Below are 12,361 nucleotides of genomic sequence, written 5' to 3'. Positions count from 1 at the left end.
AAACCGGTTGCCATGGAGATAATCCGCATAATGTAGCTGAGAGTAGATGTCTAACCTCCAACGTCTGATCTGGCGTCACCCTAAAAATACTGCCGGCTTTTTAAATGGATCTTCAATATAAAACATTGCTGTTTCTTATTTCTTCTCGCTGTTTATCGCGTCTTTTATGCTTCTGAACAACTGAACCGACCTTTGTCAGCCCTGTTGCTCTTTCTGGTATCATCCGTCTGCTCACTTTCCTGTAATTTCATCCTCTAAAAGGGTCACAGACATTATGAAACACTCGGAATGCATGTCATGATTTCTGTTTGTACCAGGTTAATTGGAACCTCTCTTTTTTTTGTATTTTTTTTGTTCTGGTGCAATCTACTTGTAGCTGCAAGTTAGCTATGAGGACTTTTTAAAAAAAATTTGGGATGAGCAACTTGATATTTTGTCGTTATAGTGGATGTTGCAACCATATTTGGGCTTAAATCCTCTGGTGGTGGAGGTTTCATCACCTTTTTTATCGTTGTCAGGCAGCACTGATTTTGTTTCTTTTTGGGGGCAGCGATGTGCTGAATGTGTCATCTACGGTTAGACACAGAGCTGGTTGAAGAAACTGTTCAAACACACTCAGACAAAACCAAACAAACATATACAGACACTCTCCTTAACACTGATACGTAAGCCTGGCTCAGGTTGTCATAAATTACTATAAAATATACGTCCTTAATGTTGCACCAGAGCTAATTCTTTAAAAAAAATTTAATTGATTATTTGGCAGGGGTGTCAAACACATTTTAACTCAGTCGGGGGCCACATTCAGCCCAGTTTGATCTCAAGTGGGTCAGACCAGTAAAATCACAGCATAATAACCGAGAAGTACCACAACTCCAAATCTTTCATTTGTTGTAGTGCAAAAATGTACATTCTGAAAATGTCCACATTTAAGAAATTATCTTTTTACAAAATATTATAAACAGTTTATGATCACAGGGGATCTACAAAGGTACAAAACATTTAGTCACAGTTTATCTGGAACTGGATGATATGGTATTTTACTTTATGATCAAAATGTCGAAAGTCAGACAAAAAAAAAAAACAAACAACAAAAACAAAATATTACAAAAATGAGACACAAAATGACAAAAGTGAGAAACAACATGACAAAAAATGAGACAAACGACACGGAACAAAACAAGAGAAAAAAAATTGACAAAAAAGTTACAAAGCAACACAAAAATGGACAAAAATGAGACAAAAAATGACAAAAGCTAGAAACAAAACCACCAAAAAATAGACAAACAACACAAGTGAGACAAAAAACACAATGCGACGAAAAACAATACACGAAACAATCAATAAAGAAAAACACAAAATGACAAAAATAAGACAAAAAACACAAGTGACACAAAAAGGAAACACAAAAATGAGAAACAAAATGACAAAAACAAGACAAACAACAAAAGTCAGACAAAAAAAACCAAAAACAAGACAAAATATTACAAAAAAGAGACACAAAATGACAAAGAACAATGAGCAATATAGTATTTTACTTTAAGCTCAAAACAACTTGTCATTGTCTGCAAATGATTTTAAATTTATAGTTTTACAAATTTAAAAATTTGCAGTTAATGTCTTCTCTGTAATTTTTGCACTTCACAAAGTCGTCCACATGTTTGACGCCCCTGGTGTAGGCTTTTCTTTTCCTAACATGGAAGCTGACATGTAAACAAACGCTGTCAACACAGGCTGGACACATGCATGCATGGAGGCATTTGCTCACGTGTTCATGTCCAAATCCACACACTTACACATGCACACTGAAAGTTCTTTACAAGAACTGACCTTGCCCTTTGCGTCAGTGTTTATTGAGGTATCGGTGGTGGAGCTGGAATGCCCATTAAAACCAGTGTACGAGTGTGTATGTGTGCAGGATATTTCTAAGAAGCTAGTCGTCCACAGGATGAAAGAATGTAGACTGTAACTTTCTTTTCTTAGCTTGTTTTGGTCGAGCTCTGCATGGTTGGCTTTGACCATTATAGATAACAACTCAGGTCGAGCTTGGTGCGAATGTTACAGACTACGATTCACTTCCAGACAGCGAAAACATGGATAGAAGATGTAGGAGAAGGAAGCTGAGGATTTGGTGTATATTTCAGGAAACAGTCGAGTGTTTATTAGTGGGAAGCAGTCATTAATCACGGAGATGACAGCAGAAAGCATATTACGTCCTGTTTCTGTCCCTACAGTTAATCAACCTCTTCATTAACATAAAATTCGCCTGCAAAAACTTTAGTGCAAAACAAAAGCAACGCAAATGTTTTGGTTTTAACTTCTCAAAGCTTTGTTTTCTCAGTCTTCTCTGAAAAACCATGATTGATTAGACTGTTGATTGTCAAAATAAGCAGGCTAAAGATGTCACGTGGGTTTCGAAAGGAGATTGTGCCAGACTTTTTGCATTTTATAGACCCAATCATGGTTTATTGGTGAATTAGTACTGAACGTACTCATTAGCTGCAGCATGTAGTGTATTTTGTGAATGTTAGATTGTTAACGAAAAGTAGTGAACATGCCATGTAAAGAGCTTTTTTCATCTTAATGTACTGTATAGTTAACCCTCTGAAACCAAAGCAGTTTCTGAGCATCTTGTCAAATTTTTGTATTTACTATGGGCTCATTTTTCACTGTAATATAAAGTCCTGCACCTCTATGGAAACAACACAGCCATGGCTAGAAGTAGAGAGAAGTCAAAAATGTTGTCCGTGCATTATAACACATTTATAATGCCGTAAATCACAAAGAAAGTTGAATTTCTTTAATAGCTTATTTGACAACAAAAAAAAAAAAAACCTGGAATCAACAGGTGTAACTTTTTTCCAAGCGCCTACATGTCCTACCAATACCAGTAACTGGACATACTACAGATCTTTTACAGCTTAAATTATTCATGTATTTCCATACTTGTCTCCTAAACTGCTCTGTGTAAACACATCCTGTACTTCAGGGCAGAGTGTCCCTGAGTAATAGTTATGTGACTGTTAGTCAGACTTGAGTCACTAATGGCCTCACAGTTGTGCCAAAGAACACATAGTTTTCTGTTTATTACAGAATCTGGTTAGAGCAAGTGATTTATCGTTAAATGACACATGCAGAATGAATGATAATCGTATTATAACGAAACATCACGATTTTATGCTCATATTAAGTTAACTTTTGTGACAGAATGAAACTTGATAGATGAGTAGTTGAAGAACCTGTTGGGTAAACTCGAAATCTGATTATTCTCTTTGTTTTTACAGTTTGTGGCTCTGATAAATGGTGTCATTTAGTCGATTTCTATTTAAAGATAACCTGCCTTTCAAACCTGTGCCATGTTTTGGGGGGCTAATAAATAATGATTTCAGATAACGCACTTTTGTACGAGTGGATAAACTGTTTACAGTGAGAGAAAATTATGGAAATTCTAAACAGTAAACCAGAGGTATAAACCAATTTTGCTTCACTTGTGAGTTTGAATTTGCTTTTTCATAAATCACTTTTATGGACCAGTTTGTCAGAAGGTGCCCCACAAATAAATGCAGCGTGTACTGTACAGATCAAAAGATGACAGAGCAAAATACAGCATCACACCCACTCTAATGGACGTTTGTAGCTTCTTTGAGGGAAGATGAAAGGACACTCCTGTTTTATCCACACCCACAACCATTTCTAGAGCAACACAGCAATGATTTTTGATAGGATGAGGCTTCACATTTCATCTGCATTTGTATTTTAATGCCATGCTTGGATGCTGCATTAATGTTCGACATAAAAGTTGTTTTTATCAGCTTGTCAGACAGTAGATGTTTTGTAAGCATCTGTTATCTGTACTCTCTGTCCATCTGCTTTTTAAGTAGCTCTTGCTTTATTGTCTCAAAAGCTCTTCTCACTTGATTTGATTGTAACTGCATTTGCTATAACCACATTATTATATCGATACAGCACGGCTTTCCTTCCAAATTTCACATGTACGTTGTTTTGTCTGTGTTTTGTGAATGCATGACTAACTTCCCTCTTTCTTTCCTGTGTGTAGGATCGTAAGCTGTCCAAGTCGGAGCGTCAGCGGTTCAAAGAGGAGGCCGGGATGTTAAAGGGTCTCCAGCATCCTAACATTGTCCGATTCTACGACTCCTGGGAGGGTCCCTGCAAAGGAAAGAAATGCATTGTTCTCGTCACCGAGCTCATGACATCTGGCACATTAAAAACGTAAGTATATAAGAAATACAGTGACTCTTCCAGTATGCTAATTGATTAGAAACTGCATTCGGAATTAGCTCTCCAAAAGAGTTTTTTCTGTGTTCAACACCTCCACAACTTGAGCTTTTCTGCATAATTTGGACAGAAACGACAAACATTTCTAACAATTGATAAAACACGAAAAAAAATAATATCCGGAAAGTAAAATATGTTTTCAGATGATCGAAAGAAAAAAGCTGCAACACCTGCAGTGGCTCCTATTTTCCCTTTTTCTCTTGAAGAGCACAGCCAATATAGATGATGACTCACCTCCAGTTTCCTTTTTCCTCTTTCCTATCAGACAAATATGCAATTTTTCTCTGTTATCAAATGTTGAAATAGGGTTCTGCAGTGTTGTCGTAAACTGCTCATGTCTCAGCAGGGTTTCAGTGCTAATTTCAGGCATTAGTGGGTCAACTAGGGTGTCTGACTCGTTTTATGTAGAGCATGTTTTGTATGTCTGTGTTATGTACAGTATTTATGCCATACACTGCTTGAGTGTGTGCAGCTTACACAACCTTCTGGAGTGAAACAAAGCAAAATCAGACTGTACTGTAACTCTGTCGAACTGCTTTAAACAATTTCTCATCCAATTTGAAACTTTTAATTTCACTTTAAGTTTTTAATTAAATAAGCTCAGGAATAATGGGGGGACTTTATCTGTGTGTGTGATAATCTGGGGTTTTGGATGCCAGCTCCACAGGCGTCTGTCAGTCTCTGGCCTTCCACCCCCTCCCCAGATTTCACTGTAGAGAATTGACGCGTCTGTAACTGTCATTGTACATGCCGTGACCGAAAGCCAGCCCTCGCCGCTGTTTAGAATAGATGCGTGTCTGTGGACGTGAATGTGATTGTTGAGCTCCCCGATACAATAAAAGGCTAAACGTGGTTTTGAGTGGCACACAGCCTGTGCCATACAGTGCGTCGTGGGACATCGGCCCACCTGCCAGCTGCTGCTTCTGCTGCAGATTCCTCTCATTCCTGACATCATTCCTGTGCGATGGGGGTAGACGGAGACAGACGGATGACCAGACTGATAGTTGAATCTAGTTAGAGTCCAAGAGAAAGAAAAGGAGACAGAAAACCACAATCTGAGACACGGGTAGTCGCATGAATAGACAAATGGATTACAGTTTAAAAGCAGCGAGGTAGAGTGACAAACTGCTGACCCACCTGTGACCACAGAGTGAATTCATTCAGTGGCACAGTGCTAACAAGGACAGTAGCGCCCTCCACTGGAAGACTGAAAAAGCTTCTGATTGAATGCAGAAGCTGTGCAGACGGTCTCAATTTTGCACCTGTGCTGCATTTTGTGTTTGTCACAATAACAGTTTAACAAAAATAATCTTCTGTCTGACAACACCTTCTGTAATTCTCCACTACCTACAGTGTGCAGAGACTTAGAATTTAGTCCAGTCAGGTCAGCATCATTTATGTAGCACATTTAAAGCAACAGATGTTGAGCCAAAGTGCTTTTCCATACAGGAATAAGATTGAAGTTCAGACCTCACAGTATTATTTCTTAAACAAATTTATCCGACTAATTTAACAGCTAAGATTAAGACTCTGCAATATTATAGAGTATACCAAATTATCTGACGTTTAAATTAAGGTTAATACTGCACAAAATTCTATATGGAAAACACAACATAGTCAAAGATTCTCTCTGAATAAGCATATTTGCGACAGTAGAGAGGAAGAACTCCCTTTAGGAGTTTAGAAAAGTTTTTCCTTTTTAGGAATTAAACATGAGTTAATAATAATAAAACATTCCAAAAAGACCTTGGCCAACACAAAATGCAAAAAGTAATGGTAAACAGAAGAGGTTTGGCTGGGCATCAGATATGATAATAAGGTAATAATTAGATTGTCCAATAATTTAAACAAAAGTGTAGTTCTTGCAGTAAACTACACATTAGCAGAATTCTGGACGAGTTTGGATTATCTCAATGTGTTGTACATCACTACAAGAAACGGTCAGTTCCATTATCACTTGATCTACTCATTATTTGGTCTGAAAATTGCAGGAAATAATCCGTCAAAAACCTGAAAACATTCCAACTGGAAAAGCTGGAATAGTGATTTTTTTTGGTTTAATTTCTGCTTAAAACAGATTTTAATAATTAATTTAGCAAAATTATTACTGATAAATTTTCAGTTTGACATAATACATGCAGAAAATAGGTTCTTCATACACGCATGCAGGTTTTTGCAAGTACATACAGTGCATGAATGTGTGCTTATGAAGGATCAAGGCTGCTCGGGGGATTTGGCTGACGTCCAGATGAAGACTCAGAAAGGAGAAGGACTGTTGCACGCTGAAGCTGTGGAAAAAGAAAGAGAGAGATGACAAGAGGGGAGGACTGATAGTGAAGGAGAAAGATTGTGAGGATGGAAATACTGACCGGCATGAGTTCAGTGTATTAGAGGCCCCTTATCTTTGTGTGTTTCTGTATGTGTGTGTGAGAAAGAGACAGTCATACATGTTTGTACTGCTGCTATTGCTGTGTAAACGTATATTTCTATGCGTATGCTTATCTGTCCATGCATGTATGAAGTGTATTTACTGTCCAAATACAGTATATATATACATAACTGCGTGTTTCTCAAAGTGCAAAGACACATCTGTGTACTCGTGTCCTGTGTGTGTGTGTTGAAATGAGAGCATGGCTGACTGAATGTGAGATGCTTTGTGCAGTGTCACTCCAGGGCTGCATGCCACAGGGTTTAGCTTGTCTGTCAACACTGTTCTGACTTCAGAATGGGCGAGAAAGAAAGCAGAGGAGACAGGAGGGCGGTTAGGTAAGAGGAAGAGGGAGGAAGAGGATACGAGTTGCGCTGCTTCTGAAGAGATTTGCAAGAAATAGAAATAAGTGAGAGATAAAGTTTGATAAAGCAGATGTGTATTTGGGGTATTTTCACTTTAAAACGTCCCTGAAGGATTATTTTCCACCTGTTAACATGCTCTGTGTCTTGAAAGCAACTCTCTATTTTTGGGCTTTTAATGACATACTGTCGAGAAGCGGTTGAAAGATGAGACTTTCATCATTTGATGTGCACTTTTAGGAACTCCAATAGTAAAAACTAATGAGTTACTGTCAGCTTGTGATGCTGACGATGTTTTTGTCCTGGACACGTGTAGTTCACCGTTCAAATTATTAATTGCTCGGTCTATCATGGAGAAAATGAGTCATTAGCGGTTATTATAATCATCTTATTATTCAGCAAAACTACCAGCAATTCTGCTATTCTATTTTCTTGATTGCTGCCTTGTCTTTGTCTTAAGTGGCGGAAAATTTAATCGCTTTAGGTTTTGCACGGTTGGTCAAACAAAACAAGCAATTTAAAGAGAGACCATCTCGGCCACGAGGAAGTTATTTTTTTCAGATCGTGTATCATCAGAAAAGTCAAAATCGGTCAAACAAAAGAAAACTTTAATGGTTTTCATTTTCTACGACATATTTGCGAAAGAAGTCTGTTTAATGGAATATGACTTGCTCCAATTTAAGGGTTCTTTGAGACACTGAATGTTGAATTATATCATAAAGAGTTGGGCTGCACAGTGGCTTGGTGGTTAGCACTGTTGCCTCACAGCTCCCTGGTTCGTGTCCCAGCCTGGGCATGAGATCTTTCTTTGTGGAGTTTGCATGTTCTCCTTGCATCCGGCTTCCTCCCACAGTCCAAAAACATGCTGAGGTTAATTCTAAAGTGTGAGTGTGATTGTTTGTCTCTATATGTAGCCATGTGATAGACTAGTGACTTGTCCAGGGTGTCCCCTGCCTTCACCCTAAATCAGCTGGGATGGACTCCAGCCCCACCGTGATCCTAATGAGGATTAAGTGGTATATAGATTATGGATGCATGACACAGAGTTTGTTGACTCCACTCCACTTACGCACAGCAAAATGAGTGTAGAAATCAGGGAGATATTCACTTTAAAGGAAGATTTGGCGTATCAGTTTTAGCGCTGCACATTTATTGTAATCACGGCTTCTCACAACTAAATAAACATGATTGATTGTGATGCATGATATGTTCCAAGCTTAGAAAACAGTCAATGTAAGCATAACCTCATGGTTTCAGCTTGGTTAACTCTGACACTGGAACACCTTATTTCACTCTTTTCAAAATCATTTTTGGTCTCATGCCTGTCTGACCTCCTGCACTGCAGTGACTATGTGGAGAGCTTCTGCCACAGCCTATGTGGCTTTTAGGGAACATTGGTAAGTTGTGATGTTCAGCAGATGCTCAGGAGTGAGAAATGTTCGATAGAGTTTCATTTGGAATTTCCCCACAGGAGATGCACTGAAGAAGAACCTCATTTTAAGTCTTATTTGAAGGCACATTTATACATTAGTAGGAATGTAGCACAGCTTCGAACTGAAAGCAGTGCCCAATTTGTGCAAACATGAGAGTACATTGAAAATTTTCAATGGTGATGAATAGGCTAATTGTGATCTCAGTGCTGATCAAAATAATGGTCATTATCATTTTGGCCATAATCGTGCAGCCCTAGTCAGTCATATGGAAATATTTGGGCGACAGAAAGGATGATGTTGAGCAGTGCCTTGCAATTATTTCCACTACACAGGAAGCACAGCTCATTTGTTTGACCTTTTAAATCAGCACCGCAAAACACTGCATTATGAGTGCAAACCTACATTTGAATACCAACCATAGTAAGAAACTGACACCTTTGGCAATGTTTGACCATCAGAGAAAAGTTTCAAACAATTTGTACTTTAAAGGAAACGATTCACACTAAAAAATTATTTTTCAGCTTTTTCAAAAAATGTTATTTTCTCTGCAGATTCACTTCCCTACAAAATCCACATAATCATTTTTGAATAATTAATTCTTTCCAAATAGAGTTCTTCATGTCTGATAAAAAAAATGTGTGTTTTCATATTGTAATGTACATAGCAGAAAAACTAAATATCCCATTCAAAGAGTCAGCTCTTTTTCCAACTACAGCTGTCAAATAAGTGGTTTCCCACTGTGGAGGAGGAACTGGTGATGGTGGGAAACCCAGAGCAACAAGAGGATAATCTGGATGACCAGTACCAGGAGAAAAATGAGGCCTAGGAGGACATAACTGGTGGACAGAAGAGGGAGGAGGTAGAAGAGGAAGGAGAAGACCCGTATAACGAAGAGAACATAGAACAGGATGAAGTAAAACACCAGGAAGGACCAAGAAAGCTGTAAAATCACAGAAATTGCATGAACAATAATGAGGAAGAGAATTATGAAGAGGAGGTAGAGGAGGATACAGCCGGTCGAGACACTGGAACCAATCGGAGGGCAGAAATGTAGGACGGGCGTGAACATTGACCAGTTGCAGTGCCTTTTTTGGCAGCCTTTGGAGCCAGTCAGGTCTTTCTTTCTCTTGATTCCTAAAGGAATTAAACCAGCCATCCATTCAGAATTCCAGTCAGGAAAGTCAGGATATCATGCTTGGAAGATGGGGATGCTATTCCAAACACTGTATGGTTGGAATGGTTCAGTGTACACTGTGGAAAAGGGCTCGGCTTGTGTGGCGCAAAGGGGATATATTCTGTATTTTTTTCTTATTATTATCATCGTTTCTTTCTGAAAGAAGTGGAGTTGAAGAATAGATCGGCATCAAATACAAAGTAAATTACAGCACTTCAGTGCTTCTACTTGTGCTGCTGCACTCGACAGTCTGGATGAGGGTTGGAGCAGACTGGTCTGTGATGCTCAGTGCTTCTGAATATTTAGGCCAACTTTGCAGTCGCTGTGTTTTTACAGCAGCTAGTGACACTCTGGAGCTGAAAGTGAAGCTGGAGACAGACTCATCGATGCTGCTGTGCATCAAGTCAGCTGTCTGGACTCAGTAGGACACCCAAGAGGGAACCAGCATTCGAGACAACAGTATTTTTTGGAGGGTCAGTCAGCCGCCTGTTTTTCACCGACTGTGCACGCATTTAGTCTGAGCTAAATGTGTACATTGAATTAAATGCGATATATAGGTCAAAAACAAGATTGTACCTTAAGAAGTAACAACATCTAGCTAAATCAAATTATTCTGCCCGCTGTGAAGCAGGAAAATGAGCACATTCCAGTAAAGCCTAAAGATGCTGAGAGGTGAAACGGTTGAACTCCTTTGAATCGTCTGGATGATTAGCGGATGACTCAGGAGTACAGCCTGCTTCCCATGTGTCACTGTTACTGTTTGGCAACCTTCTTGAATTTCACTGAATTGCTGAGGAGGGGAAGTCGTGCAAGTCTCCAGCTGATAAGAGAAAATGGGAAATGGTAGAATTCAAATATTGATTTTAAATTAGCTTATCAAGACTGGCCAAGGAAGGAATTTGACAGAAGCGCCGTCATCAAATAACTGAATCTGACTTAACCAATAAAAAAAGAAAACTGAATGCTTTAGCCACAGTATTTGACTGAGAGTAAGAGAAGTGTTCAATCTGGAAGTGTTTCTGCTAACTGTTTCCTCCTGCATTCCTATGACATACAAACCAGATGGATTTATTCCTGATCGCCCACAGGTGTAGATCTGTGTTTGCTCTGTAATATCTGGCAGCCTATCAAAGGGTGTTTCCCTACTTTTCTCACGGTGAACACTGGGAGAGTTTCCAGACTCTCGTAACTCTGAACAGGAATGAGTGGGCAGAGACAGCAGTGAACTGAAACTAAAATTGCTTCAGGATTCAAAAGTAAACAATCTAGACAATTAGACGTCTAGATTGTCTAATTGTCTAGATTGTGGCATGGGGATGACCAAACTGCAAGATGTAATTAATTTGATTAATTAATTAATGAAATGAAATGAATTCATTGAAAAATGTGTGATGTGCATTAATATGGCTGCAACTGATTTTTTTTTTAGTAGTTACAGAAGCATTTGACGTGTGTCTGAGATTGTGTTTGGATTTTTTAAACTTAGTGGTGGGAAAATTGCTAAAATTAATGAATTAAATAGTTAAACGGCTGTTTTAATGGAACTCTCTTCTACAATGTTCAGCTGAATGAAGACAAAACTTCTGAGTGTTGGCTATTCATTGCCTTTGCAGCTGCCACTTTTTAAATTAAGCCGATTCATACAGTTTTATCCAGATTAAAAAAGTCTTTTTGAAGATAAAAAGCAAGTTTTAAGTCTTGTTTGTGTCTTTAGTCCAGTGTTTATTTGGCATGCAGTGTTGGTCTCATGTCAGCACCAGAATGTCTGTCAATAACTGCCTGTGTTTATTTGTGTGTGTTTGTGTGCACACTTAGGTCTCTATGAGTATTTATGATGATCTCTATGGTGGAGTTTTCTAACAGTTGTCCATTTTTGTTATGTAAGCTTTATACTTGAAATGAAGCATTATCTGCATTTTTGCTGCCCTTCTATCTTATTTGACTATCATCTCCCTCTTCATGCTTTGATTTGAAATAATTAATTATCTTGTTTTCAGTGTCCTGGAGAAATATGTGGAATATTATACTTTGAAAAGAGTTCAAAGGGTTCATCTGAGTTTTCCTCAACATCATAGAAGTTGATTTTATGGTAGTGCAGCAGCTTTGGTTTTAGATTTTGGCATTCAGAGAGGCCTCTTGTTGGCAGCTGCTGTGTTTGGACGCTTGAATAGGAACATAGCTGCGGATGCAGGATTGAATCCGCTTCTCTCTACATATTTTTGTCCACTTTGTCTTGCTTTGTTCAATGACACTGTCTTATTACTGTGTAATTTCTGTGTCTTGCAGCTACCTGAAGCGCTTCAAGGTGATGAAAATCAAGGTCCTTCGTTCGTGGTGCAGACAAATCCTCAAAGGCCTTCACTTCCTGCACACCAGAGCTCCACCCATCATTCACAGAGACCTGAAATGCGACAACATCTTTATCACGGGGCCCACGGGCTCGGTGAAGATCGGAGACTTGGGGTTAGCGACATTAAAGAGGGCCTCGTTTGCCAAGAGTGTCATCGGTAGGAAAATGCATGAAGACGCAGAGTTCTTTTGCATGCAGACACACCTGTCTGTTCTCAGACACAACGCTGTATAACAGAATAAAATATTGACGTTTATGAAGCTATAGCGATTTTACACGAACACGTCGATGCATGCAATCTCGTAAAAAGCAATGAAA

The 12,361-nt window shown here is 38.8% G+C and overlaps 1 protein-coding gene across 17 annotated transcripts in view; it reads left to right on the top strand.

The window, feature by feature from the left end:
• The window catches only part of wnk1b (WNK lysine deficient protein kinase 1b), a 122,777-nt gene that overhangs the window by 53,175 nt on the left and 57,241 nt on the right, over positions 1–12,361 (top strand). For all 17 annotated transcript variants that reach the window (XM_035950148.2, XM_023274624.3, XM_035950142.2 and 14 more), the window contains exons 3-4: positions 4,058–4,230; positions 11,980–12,200. In XM_035950148.2, the coding sequence (XP_035806041.2) occupies positions 4,058–4,230; positions 11,980–12,200 (394 nt within the window). The remainder of the gene's footprint in view (positions 1–4,057; positions 4,231–11,979; positions 12,201–12,361) is intronic.

This window comes from Amphiprion ocellaris, chromosome 21, assembly GCF_022539595.1.
Source record: "Amphiprion ocellaris isolate individual 3 ecotype Okinawa chromosome 21, ASM2253959v1, whole genome shotgun sequence".
Classification (NCBI taxonomy): Eukaryota; Metazoa; Chordata; class Actinopteri; family Pomacentridae; genus Amphiprion; species Amphiprion ocellaris.
Note: the sequence above shows the minus strand (reverse complement) of the source record. Positions and strands in the feature narration are given on the sequence as shown.